The 22,670-nt window shown below is 51.9% G+C and overlaps 2 protein-coding genes across 17 annotated transcripts in view; both read right to left on the minus strand.

The window, feature by feature from the left end:
- Positions 1–21: 21 nt before the first annotated feature.
- HSD17B14 (hydroxysteroid 17-beta dehydrogenase 14) lies at positions 22–17,341 on the minus strand. 2 transcript variants are annotated; one of them, XM_054466182.2, is made up of 9 exons: positions 16,827–17,340; positions 16,308–16,346; positions 15,367–15,449; positions 13,733–13,799; positions 12,452–12,543; positions 2,543–2,647; positions 1,202–1,269; positions 995–1,091; positions 22–887 (listed from the first exon to the last, which is right to left on the minus strand). In XM_054466182.2, the coding sequence occupies exons 1-9, from the start codon at positions 16,912–16,914 to the stop codon at positions 714–716; spliced, it is 813 nt and encodes a 270-aa protein (XP_054322157.2). In that variant the 5' UTR covers positions 16,915–17,340; the 3' UTR covers positions 22–713. The 2 variants fall into 2 exon arrangements, with proteins under 2 accessions (XP_054322157.2, XP_054322158.2); XM_054466183.2 differs by lacking the exons at positions 12,452–12,543; positions 13,733–13,799 and having other exon boundaries at positions 16,827–17,341.
- A 370-nt stretch (positions 17,342–17,711) lies between these two features.
- The window catches only part of PLEKHA4 (pleckstrin homology domain containing A4), a 30,354-nt gene continuing 25,395 nt past the window's right edge, over positions 17,712–22,670 (minus strand). For 13 of the 15 annotated variants that reach the window (XM_054466186.2, XM_054466185.2, XM_054466193.2 and 10 more), the window contains 4 exons: positions 21,791–21,952; positions 19,852–19,910; positions 18,669–18,781; positions 17,712–18,166 (listed from right to left, as the gene is read on the minus strand). In XM_054466186.2, the coding sequence (XP_054322161.2) occupies positions 17,904–18,166; positions 18,669–18,781; positions 19,852–19,910; positions 21,791–21,952 (597 nt within the window). In that variant the 3' untranslated portion in view covers positions 17,712–17,903. The remainder of the gene's footprint in view (positions 18,167–18,668; positions 18,782–19,851; positions 19,911–21,790; positions 21,953–22,670) is intronic. The other 2 variants (XM_054466196.2, XM_054466194.2) reach the window with 1 other exon arrangement.

The following is a 22,670-nucleotide window of genomic DNA, read 5'->3' on the forward strand; positions in this document are numbered from 1 at the left end:
GCAGCCCTGCAGCTCCACCCCTCACCTGGGGACGCCAGCGCGCCCGGGCCCTGCGCCCCTCCTGGGTCCAGCTGAGAAGTCTGCGTCCCCCAGTGCCCTGCGGACCAAAACCCAGGAGTTTCAGCCCCTCCTCCCTCTGATCCAGATGTCTCAACCCCCTACTTTCTCTTCCCTTTGGACTTTTCTTGCCAGCCACCTTCCCATTCCACAGGCACTGAGAGGAAAACTTTTTCCTGAGGGCCAAGAGTAAGGAGGAGGGCCTTTTGCGTCTCCCCCTCCATTACCTCCTAATTAGCGCTTAATTTACTCTCCCCTGCGAGACTTTAGTTAGCGCGCTGGTGAAGCCAAACCGCTCTACCCTTCCCAGGAGCCCCTGGCGACAGCGACAGGGCTAGCAACATCAGGCACCTGCTTGCTGCAAGGCCTGGGGTTGGGGGGCGGGGGGAGCTGCAGTCCTTCAGGGTCGAGGCAACTTGTGGGTCTGGGGTGCAAGGGCTAAGTGGGCAGAAGGACTCGTCTAAAGGATGGGAAATAAATAGTAACGATGTCCTCCTCCTTCTGGCTGCAAATCGTTTTTATGGGAACCTGCAGGGTGACCTGGCACCTTGCTAAGTGTGCTTAGAGTCTAAGGGCTTGGGGGATGCATCTGATACAGGTTGGAGTTTGGGGTGGGAGAGTCCTAGGAAAGGGGCCCCAAGTAGAAATGAGAGAAATCAGGAAGGGATATCGGGGGCGTCCACGGGGGTGCTCCGACTGGCCTTGCGCCCGTACCCCAGCTCTGCACCCCCCGTCACGAGCAGTTCAATGCCCGTGCAGAAGTTGGCTTCGGAGGCCAGGAACACTGCCGCAGCCCCAATCTCAGCGGGCTGGCCCATGCGGCCCAGTGGCTGGGGAGAAAAGAGGGGGGAAGGAGGTCAAGAGGAGCCCCACTTGATTGCCATGTCCCCCACCCCCACGCCACCTTCTACCACCTGGCTCTGAACCCCACTCCTACCTGGGCCAGCATGCCCTCTCGGATTGTGGCCCTAGGGTCTGGCGTTAAGGCTGCCAGCTCCTCCCACAGTGGGGTCCAGATGTTTCCTGGGGAGATACTAGAGGAAGGGAGAGGAAGGATCAAAGCAATCTGTCTCGAATCATTTGGCATCACTCCCAGTCACCCCAGTTCCCCCAGGAGGCTCTCCGCCTGCTCAGAGCAGCTCACCAGTTGACTCGGACACCATATGGACTTTCATCGAGGGCCAAAGCTTTGGTCATGGCCGTTACTGCCCCCTGCAGAAAACGGAGCGGGGAAGAAAGTTCAGTCCCTGGGACATGGGGTCCCTGCCATCCGTTGTCTCCTGCCAGCCAGGGGGGCATCGGAATGGGGAAGTCATGCCCTCCTTGAAGGCTGCCTTCAGAGACACCAGGCTTGGTTTCTTGGGAGAAACTTGGCATAGAAATCTGTCACGGCGGGGAGGGATAGCATTAGGAGATATACCTAATGTTAAATGATGAGTTAATGGGTGCAGCACACCAACATGGCACGTGTATACATACGTAACAAACCTGCACATTGTGCACATGTACCCTAAAACTTAAAGTATAATAATAATAAAATTTAAAAAAAGAAATTACAGGACAAGAAATAAGTTCAATTAGGCAACAAAAAAATAAAATAAAATAAATATATCATTCTACCTTACAGATTAAAAAAATAACTGGCGCACAAAAAAGACAAAAAAAAAAAAAGAAATCTGTCACAGGAAGGCCAGGTGTGGTGGCTCACACCTGTAATCCCAGCACTTTGGGAGGCCGGGATGGGTGGATCACTTGAGGCCAGGAGTTCGAGACCAGCCTGGCCAACATGGCAAAACCCCATCTCTGCTAAAAATATAAAAATTAACCGGACATAGTGGTGCATGCCTGTAATCCCAGCTACTGGGGAGGCTGAGGCATGAGAATCGCTTGAACCCATGAGGCAGAGGTTGCAGTGAGCTGAGATCATGCCACCGCACTACCACCTGGGTGACAGAGTGAGACCCTATCTAAAAAAAAAAAAAAAGAAAAGAAAAGAAAAAAAGAAAGTTAGCCAGGCGCAGTGGCTCACGCCTGTAATCCCAGCACTTTGGGAGGCCAAGGCGGGTGGATCACCTGAGGTTGGGAGTTCGAGACCAGCCTGACCAACATGGTGAAATCTCATCTCTACTAAAAAATATAAAAATCTAGCTGGGGGTGGTGGCAGCCACCTGTAATCTCAGCTACTCAGGAGGCTGAGTCAGGAGAATCCCTTGAACCCAGGAGGCAGAGGTTGCAGTGAGCTGAGATCGCACCACTGCACTCCAGCCTGGTGACAGAGCGAGACTCCGTCTTAAAAAAAAAAAAGAAAAAAGAAAAAACAGAAATCTGTCACAGGCAGTTATGCCTGGGTGCTGAATCTGGGAGTTAGGTGTGAGACTCTCTAGGGCCAAGATCTTGCTAGGTCTGGCTCCTAAGTTGTCTGGACTCAAAGCCAAGGCCCATGGGAAGGAATAGGGAGGGAAGGAAGGGGTAGGGGCTGCCATACCTTGGTGGCCACATAGGGAACTGCCTGGGCCTGGCCGATTGCCCCCACCAGGCTGGAGATGTTGATGACATTCCCTTGACTCTTCCGCAGGTGGGGGAGGGCGAGCTACGGAGACAAGAGGCCAAGTAAGCTACACAAGCTCTGCATCTTCCCAGACCACTGAAACACAGCCACAGCCATCCTGACATCTAGGATGAAGGCCATCTCCCTGGCATGTTCCTAGCTGATCTCAGTGACTGCTAGAGATAGCATCTAACATAACACCCTCTCTGGTTTGCCCTGGGGTCGCTGGGTCTCAGCACTCAAGGAGTCTCTCCTTGGTGGGAAGGGATTTCTCTCTCTTCTCCTGGGTCTCTGACCCTCTCTCTTTGTCTCTATCTCTGTTCCCTTCTCCCTTGGTCTTTGTATGTTATGCAAATTCCGGTCCATATCAAGACAGGAAAATGGATGAGAGATCCAGAAGGCTGCATATTTTTCAAAAATGAGATGAAGTTATTTTCCGGTGAAGTCTCTGTGGCCCAGGATGGACTGCAGCGGCACAATCGTAGCTCACTGCAGCCTTGACCTCCTGGGCTCAAGCAGTCCTCCCCGCTCGGCCTCACAAAGTGTTGGGATTACAGGCGTGAGGCATCACACCCAGCCAGGAAGTTCTTTTATCCATGGAGGGGAAGATGGTTTCTATGAGGCCTTCATGAAAGGCACTCTAGACGAGGCAGAGTGTCTCACGCCTGTAATCTCAGCACTTTGGGAGGCTGAGGTGGATGGATTATCTGAGGTCAGAATTTTGAGAACAGCCTGGCCAACATGATGAGACCCCATCTCTACTAAAAATACAAAATTAGCCAGGCATGGTGGTGCATTCCTGTAATCTCAGCTACTTGGGAGGCTGAGGCAGGAGAACTGCTTGAACCCGGGAGGTGGAGGTTGCAGTGAGGCAAGATTGCGCTACTGCACTCCAGCCTGGGCAACAGAGTGAGACTCCGTCTCAAAAAAAAAAAAAAAAAAAAAAATGAAATGCACTGTTTCCTGCCACCATTTCTCCTGCAATTCAACTCCCTGGCCACCTGGGAAGTCCCTAAATACTCTCTGTGTGTGTGTGTGTGCACATGAGTGTTCGTTGACTACTCATGACCTTGGATAAAGTCAAATTCTATCTTCGATCTCGCTTGCCTTAGAAAGCTGAGCTGGCCAGGCAAGGCCTGTTCCTGCCACTTAAGACTAATTGGTACAAGGCAGCACCCCTAGCAGGCTCTCTGAGTGGGAATCTAAATGAGCTCCCTGCCCGGTTCCCCCCACCGATTCTTTCAAGCCGTTTCTGCTCCCCTCCAAAACGACCTCCACCCTTTTCTGTGCTGTATCTTCGACACGCCCTGCGTGTTCCAACCTCAGGGCCTTTGAACTTGCTGTTCCCTCTGCCTGGAGTGCCTTTTCCTAAGAGAGCCACATGACCCGCTCCTAAGGTGGCCAGCCATCCCAGTTTGCCCAGGACTGAAGGGTTTTTGGGGACATGGTATTTTCAGTCCACAGTGTCAATGCTAAATGGGGACTGTCCTGGGTAAACACTCCCTCAGCTCCCTCAAACCCTGATCCGAGGTCACCTCCTCAGTGAGGCCTTCCCTGGCTATACTGTTTAAAGCTGCAAGCCAGGATCACTAGCTCACACCTGTAATCCTTGCACTTTGGGAAGCCGAGGAGGGAGGATTGCTTGAACCTAGGTGTTTGAGACCAGCCTGGGCAACTTAGCAAGACTTCTTTTCTTTCTTTTCTTTTCTTTTTTCTTTTCTTCTCTTCTCTTCTCTTTCTTTCTTTCTTTCTTTCCTTCTTTCTTTCTTTTTCTTTCTTTCTTTCTTTCTTTCTTTCTTTCTTTCTTTCTTTCTTTCTGTCTGTCTGTCTGTCTGTCTTTCTTTCTCTCTCCCTCTCTCCTTTCTTTCTTTCTTTCAGATAGGGTATCACTCTGTTGTCTAGGCTGGAATGCAGTGGTGCAATCTCAGCTCATTGCAACCTCCACGTCCCAGGTTCAAGTGATTCTCCTGCCTCGGCCTCCCGAGTAGCTGGGACTACAGGCATGTGCCCCCACACCAGGATAATTTTTTTTTTTTTTTTTTTTTTTTAGTGGAGACAGGGTTTCACTGTATTAGCCAGGCTGGTCTCGAACTCCTGATCTCACATGATCTGCCTGGCTCGGCCTCCCAAAGTGCTGGGATTCCAGGCTTGAGCCACTGTGCCTGGCCTGTCTTTATTTTTTTTAACAACAAAAAAAATTTTTTGTTTTGTTTTGTTTTTTGAGACAAGAGTCTCACTCTGTTGCCCAGGCTGGAGTGCAGTGATGTCATCTTGGCTCACTGCAACCTCCTCCTCCCAGGTTCAAGCCATTCTCCTGCCTCAGTCTCCCGAGTAGCTGGGACTACAGGCATGTGTCACCATGCCTGGCTAATTTTTGTATTTTTTAGTAGAGATGGGGTTTCACCATGTTAGCCAGGCTGGTTTTGAACTCCTGAGCTCAAGTAATCTGCCTGCTTCGGCCTCCCAAAGTGCTGGGATTACAGGCGTGAGCCACCGCGCCTGGCCCCAAAAAATAAAATAATAAAATAAAACTACAGTTCTCACACCCCTGGGTCCCCTTCCCTCTTTCAGATGTCTTTTCTCTGTGTCACACACTCCCTTCTGACAGGCCATATATATTTTATTTGTTTGTTCATGTTCTGTCTCTCCCACCAGCATGCAGAAACCTATGAGGGATAGTCAAGATTTCTTATTTTGCTTCTTCCCCAGCACTAAATGTGCCTGGCACATAGCACATGCTTCATAAATATCCTTTGAATGAATGAATGGGTGAATTAATGAATGAATGGAGGACCTGGTATGTGTCCAGCCCTGTCCTCCGCAATTTACATGGATTAGCTCATTTCATCCCTCTAACATTCTCCTGTACTTACAAGGAGGAGGTACAGCTGAAAGTCCCATTTCACAAGCGAGGAGACTGAGGAATAGGGGGATGATTGATGCCCACAGGGCATCACGTGACACCCGACAGAGCCAGCGTTTGTTGCTGTACAGGCTGAGGCCCAAACCCATAAACAAACAACAATTTCTCACAATTCTAAGTATTAAGAACTTTAGGCCAGGCACAGTGGCTCACACCTGTAATCCTAGAACTTTGGGAGGCTGAGGCGGGCAGTCGCCTGAGGTCAGGAGTTTGAGACCAGACTGGTCAACATGGCAAAACCCCATCTCTACTAAAAATACAAAAATTAGCCAGGTGTGGTGGTGTGTGCCTGTAATCCCAGCTATTCGGGAGGCTGAGGCAGGAGAATCTCTTCATCCCGGGAGGCAGAGGTTGCAGTAAGCCACAATCGCACCACTGCACTCCAGCCTGGGCAGCAGATGAAGACTGTCTCAAAAAAAAAAAAAGAAAAAACCAAAGAAAGAAAAAGAAAAAGAGAAACCATGCTCTAATATGAACATGAATGATGTGGGCATTGACCAGCCTCTGCCCTCCTCCTCAGGGAACCCCCGCCTCACCCTCGCCTCCTCTCACTCCCACCAGCCGTGACACCCTCCCTCCCTCCCAGTGCCCACCCCACCCGCCTTGCTCCATTTCTCTCTCAGTCTGTGCACCTGCCCTACCGTTTAATCTCCTCCCCCACCTGACCCTGCAAACGTGAGTCTCACCAGGGCTGAGACACGGATCTTGCCACCCTCACCCCAGCACGAGGCACACAACTGGAGCTCAGTAAATATTTGTCCCACGCTCCCTGAGTGTCCTCCTCCCCACACTCCTCAAGGTCGCTAAGCATCTGCTCTATATCAAGGACCCGCTGGGGGCCAGGTACAGTGGCGGGTACTTGTAATGTCAGTGCTTTGGGAGACCGAGGTGGGAGGATCGCTTCAGCCCAGAAGTTCAAGGCCAGCCTGGGCAACATACTGAGACCCCAGTTCTTAAGTGCCAAGGTTCTGAGACAGGAGCAGGCCTGTTGTGTTTGGGAGCAATGAGGCCAGTGTGGCCGGAGGTGAGGTCAGAGAACAGGGCCCAGATCATGAGGCCTTGAAGGCCTCCACTTCTCCCTTAGACAAATGCAATCAACAACTTTTTTGGTTTGTTTGTTTTAGAGATGGAGTCTCGCTCTGTCACCCAGGCTTGAGTGCAGTGGCACGATCTTGGCTCACTGCAACCTCCGCCTCCCAGGTTCAAGCAATTCTCCTGCCTCAGCCTCCCGAGTAGCTGGGATTACAGGCGCCCGCCACCATGCCCGGCTAATTTTTGTATTTTTAGTAGCAACAGGGTTTCTCCATGTTGGCCAGACTGGTCTCGAACTCCTGATCTCAGGCGACCTGCCCACCTCGGCCTCCCAAAGTGCTGGGATTACAGGCGTGAGCCACCGTGCCCGGCCCAACTTGACCAACTTTCTAAGAGAAACAAGAAATGTGGTGGTTTATGTGAAATCTGTCTTGTGAAACGTTGGCAATGAATGAAAAAACATAGGCCGGACATGGTGGCTCACGCCTGTAATCCCAGCACTTTGGGTGGCCAAGGCAGGCAGACCGCTATAGCTCAGGAGTTTGAGACCTGCCTGACCAACATAGTGAGACCCCCAAATCTAAAAAAATACAAAAATCAGCTGGGCATAGTGGTGGGCACCTGTAGTCTCAGCTCCTTGGGAGGCTGAGGCAGGAGAGTTTCTTGAGGCCAGGTGGTCAAGGTTGCGGTGAGCCGAGATCCTGCCACTGCACTCCAGCCTGGGTGATGGAGCAAGATTCTGTCTCAAAAAAAAAAAAAAAAAAAAAAGTAGAAGAAAAAAAGAAAAAGAAAAGAAAAAAATATATACATATATTAACTCTTCATGGGCTGAGGTGTAGGTGTGTTTTATGTGTGGAGGTGTTGGGTTAATCCTAGAAAGTCAACACAAATTTGGAACAGGAGCCAGGGTTCACTGGTTGAGCAAGGCATTGCCCAACCTCCTGGGAACATTTCACCTGGATCTTGGATGCGACCTCAGAGTCAGCACCTGAAGCTTCCTGGACGCTGGGCCCGCCCCCAGGCCTCTCCCCTCTTTGCCTACTCTTGCTCCCCTGAGTTCCTCCAGCCTCAAACTGGTCAGCTGCAAGCTGACATCTCCAGAGCCCCACCTCCACGATCTCATGCCTGATGCCCATTCCCACCAGGACGTCCACCGGGCAGTTCACGCTCAACAGCACCCTCCCCAGGCTTTCCTGCCACAGTGAATGGCAGCTCTGTCCGGTCAGTTGCTCAGTTGCTGGAAGTGGGGAGAACAAACAAACCTAAACCCCACTTTTCTTTTTTTTTTTTTGAGATGGAGTCTCGCTCTGTCGCCCAGGCTGGAGTGCAGTGGTGTGATCTCAGCTCACCTCAACCTCTGCCTCCTGGGTTCATGAGATTCTCCTGCCTCAGCCTCAGAAGAAGCTAGGATTACAGGTGCCCACCACCACGCCTGGCTAATTTTTGTATTTTTAGTAGAGACGGAGCTTCACCATGTTGGCCAGGCTGGTCTCGAACTCCTGACCTCATGATCTGCCCGCCTCAGCCTCCCAAAGTACTGGGATTACAAAGACATGAGCCACCACGCCTGGCAAGGACAGGGATTTTCTTCTGTTGTGTGTTCATAGCTATATGCTCAGGGCTCCGCACGTTGCTGGTGCTATATAAATATTTGTTGAGTTAATTAATTAAAAAGTGCTATGCAGAGAATAAACAAGATGTTATGGAGAATGGATGTTTGTGTGCAGCTGTTGCATAAGCAAGGGTGTAGGGAAAGGTTTTGATATGTGTTCTTCTCCTTCCTTTTTTTTTTTTAGACAGAGTCTTGCTCTGTTGCCTAGGCTGAAGTGCAGTGGTGCGATCTTGGCTCACTGCAACCTCCATCTCCCAGGTTCCAGCAATTCTCCTGCCTCAGCCTCACGAGTAATTGGGATTACAGGCACTCACCACCACGGCCGGCTAATTTTTTGTGTATTTTTAGTATAGACAGGGTCTCACCATATTTGCCAGGCTGGTCTTGAACTCCTGATGAGTGATCCACCCCCCTTGGCAACCCAAAGTGCTGGGATTACAGGCATGAGCCACCGTGATCAACCCTTCTCCTTCCTTTTTTTTTCTTTTGTTTTTTTGAGACGGAGTCTCGCTCTGTTGCCCAGGCTGGAGTGCAGTGGTGCCATCTCGGCTCACTGCAACCTCTGCCTCCCGGGTTCACGCCATTCTCCTGCCTCAGCCTCCCGAGTAGCTGGGACTACAGGCGCCCGCCACTGCGCCCGGCTAATTTTTTGTATTTTTAGTAGAGATGGGGTTTCACCGTGTTACCCAAGATAGTCTCGATCTCCTGACCTCGTGATCTGCCCGCCTCGGCCTCCCAAAGTGCTGGGATTACAGGCATGAGGCGCCACGCCCGGCCAAAGGCTCAACTTTTTAAAGAAAAAAGGACAAATCAAGAGAGGCGGTGATTACAAAAGTTGTTCATCAGGAATTGTCATTGGTTTACAGACATCACATTGATTAGTGATTGGCTATACATGGTTGAACTATAGAGTGTGTGACACTTTAGATCTACTTGGTATCAGGTAGTCTAGAACCCGGAAACCAAGTGGCCTCAAAAGGTAATTATTGGACGGGTGCAGTAGCTCATGCCTGCTTGAGGCAAGGAGTTCAAGACCAGCCTGAGCAGCATAGAAAGACCCTATCTCTACAAAAAAGTTAAAAATTAGTCAGTCATAGTGGTGCACCCCTGTGGTCCCAGCTGCTCAGGAGGCTGATACAAGAGGATCACTTGAGCCCAGGGGTTCGAGGCTACTGTGAACTACGATGGTACTCCAGGCTGGGCAACAGAGTGAGTCCCTGTCTCAAAAAGTAATTAAAATACATTTTTATAAAGTCCCTCTGAGCCAGGTGCAGTGGCTCACACCTGTAATTCCAGGAGTTTGAGAGGCTGAGGCGGGAGAATCACTTGAGCCCAAGAGTTTGAGACCAGCCTGGACAACATAGTGAAACCCCACCTCTATTAAAAAATAAAAAGGCCAGGCACACTGGCTCATGCCTGTAATCCCAGCACTTTGGGAGGCTGAGGTGGGTGGATCGCGGGGTCAGGAGTTCAAGACCAGCCTGGCCAACATGGTGAAACCTCGTCTCTACTAAAAATACAAAAAAATTAGCCAGGCATGGTGGTGGGTGCCTATAATCCCAGCCACTCGGGAGGCTGAGGCAGAGAATCACTTAAACCTGGAGGCAGAGGTTGCAGTGAGCTGAGATTGTGCCACTGTACTCCAGCCTGGGTGACAGAGTGAGACTCTGTCTCAAAAAATAATAAATTAATTTTTTTTAAAGTTGTTAAAAAGCCCCTCTGGGCCTGATCCTGATCATCTAAAGGGGCTCTCCTTTCTCAGACAAAAAGGTTTGTTTTCTTTCTCATTCCCTCCCCAGCTTTCCCCCACTTTTTGTTTAAGACAAGGTCTCGCTCTGTTGCCCAGGCTGGAGTGCAGTGGCACGATCACGGCTCACTGCAACCTCCAGCTCCCGGGTTAAAGCGATCCTCTCACCTCAGCCTCCCGTGTAGCTGGGATTATAGGAGCACCAGCATACTCGGCTAATTTTTTTTTTTTTTTTTTTTTTTCTGAGAAAGAGTTTCACTCTGTCGCCCAGGCTGGAGTGCAGAAGTGCAATCTCAGCTCACTGCAACCTCCGCCTCCCAGGTTCAAGCAATTCTCCCACCTCAGCCTCTTGAGTAGCTGGGATTACAGGCACCTGCCACCATGCACAGCTAATTTTTGTATTTTTAGTAGAGATGGGGTTTCACCATGTTGGACAGGCTAATCTCAAACTCCTGACCTCAACTGATCTGTCCGCCTTGGCCTCCCAAAGTGCTGGGATTACAGGCATGAGCTACCAGGCCTGGCTTTTTTTTTTTTTTTTTTTTTTAATGTGAGACGGAGTTTCCGCTCTTGTTGCCCAGGCTGGAGTGCAATGGCACAATCTCAGCTCACTGCAACCTCTGCCTCCCGGCTTCAAGTGATTCTCCTGCCTCAGCTTCCTGAGTAGCTGGGATTATAGGCATGTGCCACCGCACCCGGCTAATTTTGTATTTTTAGTAGAGACGGGATTTCTCCATGTTGGTCAGGCTGGTTTCAAACTCCCGACCTCAGGTGATCCGCCTGCCTCGGCCTCGCAAAGTGCTGGGATTACAGGCGTAAGCCACCATGCCTGGATTCCATGCTCTTTTTAAAAATTAATTAATTTTTTTTTTTTGAGACAAGGTCTCACTCTGTCACCTAGGCTGGAGTGCAGTTGCACGATCTCAGCTCACTGCAACCTTGCCTCCTGGGCTCAAGCTGTGATACCCTAACCTTGTTTTAACCTGAATTGACTCTCCCTTAGCTGAGCGAGCCAGACAGACTCCATCTTGGCTCCTTCAGTTGCAGCCCCTTACCCACCCCGCTTTCTTCAAGGACTTAACTTGTGCAAGCTGACTCCCAGCACATCAAAGAATGCAATTACTGATAAGATACTGTGGCAAGTTATAGCCGCAGTTCCCAGGAATTCGCCCGATTAACAGTACCCTAAGCCCCCACGTTTGTGTCCGGTTGATAGCGTCCAATATCCAGCGTCTATCACCTTGTGATGTATTTAAAGCCCCTGCACCTGGAACTGTTGTAACCATTTATCTTTTTAACTTTTTTTGCCTGCTTTACTTCTCTAAGATTGTTTTAAGTAGACTCCCCCCTCCCCTTTCTAAACCAAAGTATAAAAGAAAATCTAGCCCCTTCTTCGGGGCCGAGAGAATTTTGAGCGCTAGCCGTCTCTCGGTCGTCGGCTAATAAAGGACTCCTGAACTCGTCTCGGAGTGTGGCGTTTCTCTATAACTCACTTGGTTACAACAAAGCAATCCTCCCGCCTCAGCCTCCCAAGTACCTGATGCGCACCACCATGCTCAGCTAATTTCTGTATTTTTTGTAGAGACAAGGGTTTCACTATGTTGCCCAGGCTAGTCTTGAATTCCTGGGCTTAAGGGATCCTCTTGCCTTGGCCTCGCAAAGTGCTGGGATTACAGCTGTGAGCTACCGGACCTGGCCTATTTATTTATTTATTTATTTTTGAGACAGCGTCTCGCAATGTTGCCCAGGCTGTAGTGCAGTGGTGTGAACACAGCTCATGGCAGCCTTGACTTCCTGGGCTCAAACGATCCTTCCACCTCAGCCACCTGAGTAGCTGGGACTACAAGGGCACCACCACGCCTGACTAATTTTTTAAACTTTTCGTAGAGATGGGGTTTCGCTGTATTGCCCCAGCTGTCTTGAACTCCTGACCTCAAGTGAACCTCCCACAAGGACCTCCCAAAACATGGATTACAGGTGTGACCCACTGTGTCTGGCCTCAATATGTTCTTAACATCCCCTCCCACCACCACCAGGCTGGAAGGTTCTAGAAGGTTCCTAAAACTGGGCTATGTAGCTACAAAGGTAGCTTTTGCTGGATGTAGAGATTTGCAGTCATTTATCTTCCTTTTGTAATAAGGAGATTAAACTAAAGAACAGAAAATAGATGGCCAGGCATGGACTCAAGCCTGTAATCCCAGCACTTTGGAAGGCCAGGGCAGGCAGATCACTTGCAGTCAGAAGCATAGCTACCAAAAATTACGAAATTTAGCTGGGTTTTGTGGCCCGCACCTGTAATCCCAGCTACTCAGGAGGTTGAGGCATGAGAATCGCTTGAACCCAGGAGGTGGAGGTTGCAGTGAGCCAAGATCACACCACTGTCCTCCAGCCTGGGCGAGAGAGAGAGACCCTGTCTCCAACAAACAAATAAACAAAAAGAACAGAAAACATTTTGCTCTTAGACAAAATGCATCACACAATCCACCCATCAGGAGGCTGCTCAGGCCTGGCGGCAGGGTCGCCAGCCCTCACCTTGGTCAAGGTGTACGTCCCCAGCAAGTTCAGCTCCAGCAGCTGGCGGAATCCCTGGGCAGAGGTCTCCTCAGGCCTCTGTGGGGGTGGGTCTAAAGTGGGGGGTGAGAGAGAGAGGAAAAGTGATGGGGGCTGGACACAGTGGCTCATGCCTGTAATCCCAGCACTTAGGGAGGCCAAGGCGGGCGGATCATGAGGTCAGGAGTTCAAGACCAACCTGGCCGACAGGGCAAAACCCTGTCTCTACTAAAAATACAAAAATTAGCTGGGTGCAGTGGCGGGTGCCTATATTCCCAGCTACTCAGGAGGCTGAGGCAGGAGAATTGCTTGAACCTGGGAAGTGGAGGTTGCAGTGAGCCTAGATCGAGCCACTGCACTCCAGCCTGGGTGACAGACTGAGACCCCGTCTCAGAAAAAAAAAAAAAAAAAGGCCGGGTGCAGTGGCTGACACCTGTAATCCCAGCACTTGGGGAGGCCGAGGTGGGCAGATCATCTGAGGTCAGGAGTTCAAGACCAGCCTGGCTAACATGATGAACCCTATCTCTACTAAAAATATAAAAATTAGCCTGGCGTGCTGGTGGGTGCCTGTAATCCCAGCTACTTGGGAGGCTGAGGCAGGAGAATCGCTTGAACCCAAGAGGTGGAGGTTGCAGTGAGCTGAGATCACACCACTGCACTCCAGCCTAGACAACAGAGCGTGACTATCTGAAGGAAAAGAAAAAAAAGAGAGAAGAGAAGAGAAGGCTGGGCACAGTGGCTCACGCCTGTAATCTCAGCACTTTGGGAGGCCGAGGTGGGCAGATCACAAGGTCAGGAGATTGAGATCATCCTGGCTAACATGGTGAAACCCCGTCTCTACTAAAAAATAGAAAAAATTAGCCGGGCTTGGTGGCTGGCGCCTGTAGTCCCAGCTACTCGGGAGGCTGAGACAGGAGAATAGCGTGAACCCAGGAGGCTGAGCCTGCAGTGAGCCGAGATCGCACCACTGCACTCCAGACTGGGCCACAGAGTGAGACTCTGTCTCAAAAAAAAAAAAAAAAGAAAAGAGAGATATGGCCAGGTGAGGGCACAGCCCTGGGGACACACAGAAGGGATAGAACAGGGCCACAGTATCGGCCCAGGCCTGGGGGCTTCCATTGCTTTATTCTCCTGGCCAAGTGGCTAGAAAGAGGTATGAGGCAGGATGAGGAAATCAGGAACAGGGAGTGGGGAAACTGAGGTGCAGGAAACAGAGCTGAGGGGGCAGGAGGTGGAGAATGGCCCTAGGGTCCCACAACTCACGGTGGCCAGCGTTGTTGACAACACAATCCAGGTGGCCAAATCGGCGGATGGTCTCAGAAATCAGGGTCTGAAGAGGAAGGAAATGTCCTTTGTTTTTTTTTGTTTTGTGTGTTTTTTTTTTTTTTTTTGGAGACGGTGTCTCCCTCTTGTCACTCAGGCTGGAGTGCATTGGCACAATCTTGGCTCACTGCAACTTCCGCCTCCCGGGTTCAAGCAACTCTCCTACCTCAGCCTCCCAAGTAGCTGGGATTACAGGCACCTGCCACCATGCCCGGCTAATTTTTGTACTTTTTAGTAGAGACAGGGACTCACTATGTTGGCCAGGCTGGTCTCAAACTCCTGAACTTGTGATCTGCCTGCCTCGGCCTCCCAAAGTGCTGGGATTACAGGCACCATGCCCAGCCCAGGAAATGTCCTTTGAATGAGCAGTAGATGGAGTGTCCAGCCATAAAGAAGACAGGGCTCCCAAATGCAAGGCAGGAGGGGGAAGCTGAACTCCCAGGTCAGGGGACAAGAGCTAGAGGAAGAGGGGATGCCAAGATCATAGACACAGCAGGCAAGCAGCAGACAGGAAGGAGACAGGGGGCTGGTCAGAGCCACACTGCAGTCGTCACACACAGGGTCAGGGGGTGGGGCAGGGGGGTGACAAGGATTCAGAGAGAGTGTAGGGGACAGTTACCCAAGGGGGGCAGATAACAGAGAGATACTGATTAAAAGGAAGAAATAGGAACCCAGAAATAATGGAAAAAAAATCAGTTACAGGCCACGTGCAGTGGCTCACACCTGTAATCCCAACACTTTGGGAGGCTGAGGTGGGCAGATCACCTGAGGTCAGGAGTTCGAGACCAGCCTAGCCAACATGGTGAAACCCTGTCTCTACTAAAAATACAAAAATTAGCCGGGCACGGTGGCTCCTGCTTGTAATCCCAGCATTTGGGAGGCCAAGGCAGGCGGATTACCTGAGGTTGGGAGCTCGACACCACCCTGACCAACATAGAGAAACACCGTCTCTACTAAAAATAAAAAATTAGCCAGATGTGGTGGCACATGCCTGAAATCCCAGCTACTTGGGAGGCTGAGAGAGGAGAATCACTTGAAGCTGGGAGGCAAAGTTTGCGGTGAGCCGAGATCACACCATTGCACTCCAGCCTGGGCAACAAGAACGAAACTCCGTCTAAAAAAAAAAAAAAAAAAAAAAAAAATTAGCTGGGCATGGTGGCGCACGCCTGTAACCCCAGCTACTCGGGAGGCTGAGATAGGAGAATGGCTTGAACCCGGGAGGCAGAGGTTGCAATGAGCCAAGATCACACCACTGCACTCCAGCCTCAGTGACAGTTCCAAAAAAAAGAGACAGAAAAATCAGTTACAGTTGACCCACTTTGAGGGACTTATGCATTTCCATCCACATGTTAGATGTGCTAAGAGCCTTGGAGAGGTGTGAGAGAAGGAACATGTGACCTGCTCATCAGTCACAGAAGACCTTGTGTGTGGAGTGACACTGGGTGGAAACCTTTGACGAGTCCAGTGGAGCCAGGAGAGGAAGAAGTAGAGGGAAAGGCATATGCAAATAGCTGGAGGAGAACAAAGAACTGGTCGTTAGCGGAGATGGGGGTAGGAACAGGAACTCTGCTTACCTTCACATCATCTTCCTGTGTCACATCACAGAGGATAAAGACAGCTCCAGGGAGCTCCTGCTCCAGCGCCCGACCCCCAGACTCTGCAGGGAGAGAAGAGCTGGGAGCCTGGACCCCTGGGTCTGAGGGAGGAGGGGTTGGGGACTTGGATTCCTGGGTCTGAGGGAGGAGGTGCTGGGGGCCTGGACCCCTGGGTCTGAGGGAGGAGGGCCTAGGAGCCTGGACTCCTGGGTCTGAGGGAGGAGGTGCCAGAGCCTGGACTCCTGGGTCTGAGAGAAGAGGGGCTGGGAGCCTGGACCCCCGGGTCTGAGGGAGGAGGGGTTGGGGACTTGGATTCCTGGGTCTGAGGGAGGAGGTGCCAGAGCCTGGACTCCTGGGTCTGAGGGAGGAGGGACTGGGGGCCTGGACTCCTGGGTCTGAGGGAGGAGGGGCTGGGGGCCTGGACTCCTGGGTCTGAGGGAGGAGGTGCCAGAGCCTGGACTCCTGGGTCTGAGGGAGGAGGGACTGGGGGCCTGGAATCCTGGGTCTGAGGGAGGAGGGGCTGGGGGCCTGGACTCCTGGGTCTGAGGGAGGAGGTGCTGGGGGTCTGGACTCCTGGCTCCGAGGGAGGAGGGGCTGGGGGCCTGGACTCCTGAGTCTGAGGGAGGAGGGGCTGGGAGCCTGGACCCTGGGTCTGAGGGAGGAGGGGCTGGGGGTCTGGACTCCTGGGTCTGAGGGAGGAGGGGCTGGGGGTCTGGACTCCTGGGTCTGAGGGAGGAGGGGCTGGGAGCCTGGACCCCTGGGTCTGAGGGAGGAGGGGCTGGGGGTCTGGACTCCTGGGTCTGAGGGAGGAGGGGCTGGGGGTCTGGACTCCTGGGTCTGAGGCAGGAGGGCCTGGGGGCCTGGACCCCTGGGTCTGAGGGAGGAAGGGCCAGGGTGAGGGCTGAGGGACCGTCACTCACCATCCTTGTCGCAGATAACCACTCGGGCCCCGCTGTCCACTGAGAATAGGAATGCAACAGGTTACTCTCCGAGCCTTGGTTAAAGCCTCTGCCGCCCTCTTGTGGCCACCTGGATTGGGGTCGATCTCCCTCTCCCCTCGTGACCCCAGTCTCATGATCACCCATAGGACAGAGGGCAGACGCCTTGACACTTACTCTCTTTGCCTTGTTTCTGCTGAGGCTCCTGACCCCGCGTTCGTGGGTTCCAGAGCAAACTCCACGACTGACAGAGCCATTCCCCAAACCACTGGTTTTGTAGCTACACCAATAGACCCAGAGAAACGGGCCACTGCCTTCGGAGACCCTGCCAGACTCAGCCCTCGCCTACAGCGCCACACGCTTACTTTAGCCTGCAAATTGGCTTTTATAATATCAGAATCCTGGCTGCAGTACTGGAGTCCCTATTTTCCGCCCCCATCGCCCCGCCCCCATCCTTCCTCTCTCTCACTCCACAGCTCCCAGCTGTCAGACCCGGCTCACCGAAGGCGCGCACGATCCCAGCTCCGATGCCGCGCCCGCCCCCGGTCACAACCACCACCTTCCCGGCATAGCGCGTTCCCGTAGCCATCCCGTGTACGTCGGTCTCTCTCTCTCTCTCTACTCTGGGCCTCTTTCACCTCCAAAGCCCCGTGAGGCCGTCGCATCAAATCTTCAATAGAGGCTGGATCCTGGAAGTCCGGCCTCGGGGGGCGTTGCCAGGAAGGCTAGAGACCTGGAAGTTTGTCCCCAGCCCCTCCTCCCTCAGACACTCCTCTCCTCCCACAGACCCAGGAATCCAGGAGCCCCAGTCCCTCCTCCCTCAGACCCAGGAGTCCAGGCCCCCAGCCTCTCCTCCCTCAGACTCCGGAGTCCAGATCACCAGCCCCTCCTCCCTCAGACTCGGGAGTCCAGCCTCCTAGCCCCTCCTCCCTCAGACCCAGGAGTCCAGCCTCCCAGCCCCTCCTCCCTCAGACCCAGGAGTCAGGGTCCCAGCCCCTCCTCCCTCAGACTCGGGAGTCCAGCCTCCCAGCCCCTCCTCCCTCAGACTCGGGAGTCCAGATCACCAGCCCCTCCTCCCTTAGACTCGGGAGTCCATCCTCCTAGCCCCTCCTCCCTCAGACCCAGAAGTCCAGCCTCCCAGCCCCTCCTCCCTCAGACCCAGGAGTCAGGGTCCCAGCCCCTCCTCCCTCAGACCCGGGAATCCTGGCCCAGCCCCCTCCACTCTCAGACCGAGGGATCAGGTTCTCTATCCCTTCCTCCCAGAGACCTATAAGTCCAAGTCGCCTGTCCCTTCCTCTCTCAGGACGCAGGAGTCCACGACTCCAGCTCTGCCCCTCAGAGACCCCAGTGCCACAACCCCAAACAGACAGAAACAAAGCTATTGACTAAAAGTTCAAAGTTTTAATCCAAATTTAGACAGTGTTGAGAAAACCAAATTTTGGCCATAGAAACCATTCCCCTCCCGGGCCGGCAATGGGGACCAGACCACGCCCCCTGATGCCCTGAGTGGTCCCAGATCTCCGGCGGTACCTCCAGACCCCGTCCTCGCGCTCCGATTGGTTGCCGCGTTTGGGCGGATTAGAAGCTGGACCGTAGCAGAGTGACTCGCAGAGGCCACGCCCCCTCATCTTGTGGCAGGACCGGAGGGGCGATCCCGGCATCCCACGCGGGCCCCCAGGGGGCGGGACCTCCTCCACGCCCACTCCCTCGGCGAGAGAACCCCGTGGAACCCGAATTAGCCACCGGGGGAGATCTCGGGGGAGGGGTCTCCTGGAGCGTGGGGTCCGAAGGAGGCAGCGGCACACCCGGAAGAGAGTCTCCCTGGGAGTCCAAATTTCCACCTGGAGAGGATAAGTGGGACATGAGAATGGCAAACTTCAGCGCCAGGACTCCGGATTCCCAGCCCCTCCTCCCTCAGACCCAGGACTCCGGATTCCCAGCCCCTCCTCCCTCAGACCCAGGAGTCCAGGCCCCCAGCCCCTCCTCCCTCAGACCCAGGAGTCCAGGCCCCCAGCCCCTCCTCCCTCAGACCCAGGAGTCCAGGCCCCCAGCCCCTCCTCCCTCAGACCCAGGAGTCTGGATACCCCAGTCCAGTCCTCTTTGAGACTCAGTTGTCGGCCGTCTCCCCGCCCCCTGACCTCTTCCTCCCCTCCTCCCAAGTGTCCCGGACCCCAGTCACCTCTTGCCTGAGACCTAAAACTCCCAAACCCTGCCCAACTCTTTACTCACCAAGATAAAAAATGCCCACCGGCCCCCAGACCCCTCCTTTCCAGGACCTGGGATTCCAGGTCTCCAGCTCTCTCCTCCCTAAAACCCAGAAGTCCAACATCCCCAGCCAGTCACCTGTCATCATTCTGTGCCACTGCGACGCCTCAGTAGCCAGGGCTTGAGAGAGGCTGAGAACCCGCTCCCGGTGACCTTCGGAAGTCGGCAAGTAAGGGGTGGTGTTCCTTGGACTAGAAAAAAAAAGAAGATTGGCGGTGGGGGTGTGTACATGGGGGAGAGGTGGGGGATGGTTAATTGGTACAAAAAGAAAAGGATGAATAAGACCTACTATTAGATAGCACAACAGAATGACTATAGTCAATAATAATTTAATTGTACATTTTTAAATAAATTAAAGGGTGTAACTAGATTGTTTATACATCAAACGGTAAATCCTTGAAAGGGGATGGATACCCTATTCCCCATGATGTGCTTATTTCACATTGCCTGCCTGTATCAAAACATCTCATTTATCTCGTAAATACATGTACACCTAGTATGTACCAACAAAAATTAAAAATTAAAAAAATAAAAAATAAAAAAACAGGCCAGGTGCGACGGCTCATCCCTGTAATCCCAGCACCTTGGGAGGCTGAGGCTGGCAGATCACTTGAGGTCAGGAGTTCGAGACCACCCTGGCCAACATGGTGAAACCCAGTCTCTACCAAAAAATACAAAAAAGTTAGCCAGGCATGGTGGTGGGTGCCTGTAATTCCAGCTACTAGGGAGGCTGAGGAAGGAGAATCATTTAAACCCAGAAGGCGGAGGTTGCAGTGAACTGAGATTGCGCCATTGCACTCCAGCCTGGGAGACAGAGCAAGACTGTCTCAAAAAAGAAAAAAAGTAAAAAAATAAAAATAAAAAATAAACAGCTGGCACAGTGGGGACCCGGGTACCGCACGTGCCTTTCTGGGAGTTGTAGTTCCTAGCACGTGTCTCTAAAAGATGTTAAACATGGTACCGCCTCATACCGCCCACATGCATTATGGGATTTGTAGTCCATTCGCGCGTCACTATCACCCAATTTCCTTGATGCAGAAGTAGGATCTGCTATTGACCAAGGGAATTTGGGGAACTAAAGATATCACTACGGATCTAGGGCTTTCTGGTTTTGTTGCAGATGCCCCGGGAACTTAAGCATCTCAAGAAGGGTTGCGATTTGTAGTTCCATATTCAGGAGACTTTAATAATAATGCTACTCCCCTTTGCTTTTGCAAAATTTTTTTTTCCTGCTCCCTTGATACGCCCTCCAGTTCCTTACCTACTCCAGGACCCAGAACTTCTGAGCCATTTCTGGGCTCCCGAGTGTCCTACGACAGGCTGGAAAGGAATTGGGGCATTAGAACTCCTCACCTGGAAGCCCCACGTTCTCATTTTGAGGGTGAAGTGAAGGGGGCTCCAAAAGAGAATGAAATTGCCCAAAAACACTGGCAATGTTTTGTTTTGTTTTTCCTATGCTTCTGTAGGCACTGAATTTTTAAAAATTAATTTATTTTATTTATTCATTTTTTTAGAAAGGATGGAGTACAGTGGTGTGATCATAGCTCGCTATAGTCTCAACTTCCCAGGCTTGGACTAATCCTGCTTCAGCCTCCTGAGTAAACAGAACTACAGGCTCGCACCACTATGCCTGGCTAATTATTTTTATTTTTATTTTTAGTAGAGACAAGGTCTTGCTATGTTGCCCAGGCTGGTCTCTTACTCCTGCCTCGGCCTCCCAAAGTACTGGTATTACAGGGGTGAGCCATAGCACCCAGTGACTGACAATGTTTAACTTTACCTGTGTTCCTATAAAGCAGCACATGAGTTCAGAAATCCCACCTCCACCACCACCACCTGTGACTTGTCTAAATTCTTTCTATAAAAGTCTAAGGGGCCGGGTCTGGTGGCTTACACCTGTAATCCCAGCACTTTGGGAGGCCAAGGTGAGCAGATCACTTGAGGTCAGGAGTTCAAGAACAACCTGGTCAATATGGTGTAAACCCTGTCTCTACTAAAAATACAAAAAAAAAAAAAAAGAAAATTAGCAGGGTGTGGTGGCATGGGCCTGTAATCCCAGCTACTTGGGAGGCTGAGGCAGGAGGATCGTTTGAACCCGGGAGACAGGGGTTGCAGTGAGTCGAGATTCCACCACTACACTCCAGCATGGGCAACAAACGGAGACTCCGTCTCAAAAAAAGAAAAAAAAATCTAAGAGGAGGTTAGGTGCAGTAGCTCACACCTGTATTCCTAGTACCTCCTTCCAAGGCAGGAGGATCACTTGAGCTCAGGAGCTCGACACCAGCCTGGCCAACGTGGTAAAAATCTGTCTCTACTAAAAATACAAAAATTGGCTGGATGTGGTGGCATATCCCTGTAGTCCTAGCTACTTGGGAGGCTGAGGCATGAGAATCACTTGAACCCAAGAGGTGGAGGTTGCAGTGAGTGGAGATCGCACCACTGCACTCCAGCCTGGGCAACAGAGCAAGACCTTGTCCCTGAAAAAAGAAAACATCTATTTTTTTTTTTTTTTGAGACAGAGTTTCACTCTTGTTGCGCAAGCTGGAGTGCAATGGCACAATCTTAGCTCACCATAACCTCCACCTCCTGGGTTCAAGCGATTCTCCTGCCTCAGCCTCCCAAGGAGCTGGGATTACAGGCATGCACTACCACGCCCAGATAATTTTGTATTTTTAGTAGAGACGGGGTTTCTCCATGTTGGTCAGGCTGGTCTTGAACTCCCGCCCGCCTTGGCCTCCCAAAATGCTGGGATTACAGGTGTGAGCCACCATGCCTGGCCGAAAAAGGAAAACGTCTAAGGGGAAACCATCCTGAGACATCTGAGACACTCTGATGTTCAGATCTGGGATGTTCTCCCTATTGGAAGGGCATAAATAAAATCAATCTTCTTGCTGGCTTGCATTTTCTTTTTTGCTTTCTTGCTATTGACAACACATAGCAACTGAGAAGAAAAACTAGGCTTCCAATCCAGATGTGTGACCCCCCCCACCCACTGTCCTCCCCTCACTGCCACTCCTGTCCACCCACCACTATCCAGGCGAGGAAGCTGACTTTATCACAAGTACAAACTGAGGCAAATCCGGAAATTCAGTTTGGAGGAAGGAGGTAGAGATTATCTCCATTTTACAGAAAGGAACTCAAAGTAGGTGAAGAGGACCTACCACCACCCCACCGCCCAGCCCCAGCCCTCCTCCCCTCACCCTTTGCTCCACGTCAGGCTGGCGTCTGGCTGGGGACAGTATCCTTCCCAAGGTGAGGAGCCGGGGGGAGGTCGGGCGAGGGAGGGGCCGTCCACATTCCTGGTTTCTGCGCATCCGCTCCAGCTGCTCCTGGGCACTCATCCGGGGCCGGGCCACCGGGGCCTAGGGAGGCGAGAAACGTCCCAAGACCCAACCTTTAGGCCAGGCACAGTGGCTCGTGTAATCCCAGCACTTTTGGGAGGCTGAGTAGAGAGGATCACTTGAGGTCAGGAGTTGAAGACCAGCCTGGCCAACTTGGCGAAATACCATCTTTACTAAAAATACAAAAATTAGCTGGGCGTGGTGGCAGGCACCTGTAATCCTAATTACTTAGGAGGCTGAGGCAGGAGAATTGTTTGAACCCCGGAGGTGGAGGTTGCGGTGAGCCGAGATCATGCCACTGCACTCCAGCCTGCACAACAGAGCAAGACTCTGTCTCAAAAAAAAAAAAATATATATATATATATATATATATGTGTGTATATATATATACGTTGCTTAAACAAGGAGAGAGGGAGAAGGCCGGGTGCAGTGGTAGGTGACTGTAATCCCAGAGCTTTGGGAGGCTGAGGTGGGAGGATCACTTGTGGCCAAGAGTTTGAGACCAGCCTGGGCAACATAGCAAGACCCCATCTCTACAAAAAATAAACTTGTTAGATGTGGTGGTGGATGCCTGTCAGCTACTCAAGAGGCTGAGGCAGGGGATCACTTAAGCCCAGGAGTTTAAGGCTTCAGGGAGCTATGATTGTGCCACTGCACCCCACTCTGGGTGACAGGGCAAGATCCCGTATCTAAAAGTAAAAAGTGGAGAGAGAGAGAGAGAGAGCACTCATTGCTGAAG

This window comes from Pongo pygmaeus, chromosome 20 (assembly GCF_028885625.2).
Source record: "Pongo pygmaeus isolate AG05252 chromosome 20, NHGRI_mPonPyg2-v2.0_pri, whole genome shotgun sequence".
Taxonomy (NCBI): domain Eukaryota; kingdom Metazoa; phylum Chordata; class Mammalia; order Primates; family Hominidae; genus Pongo; species Pongo pygmaeus.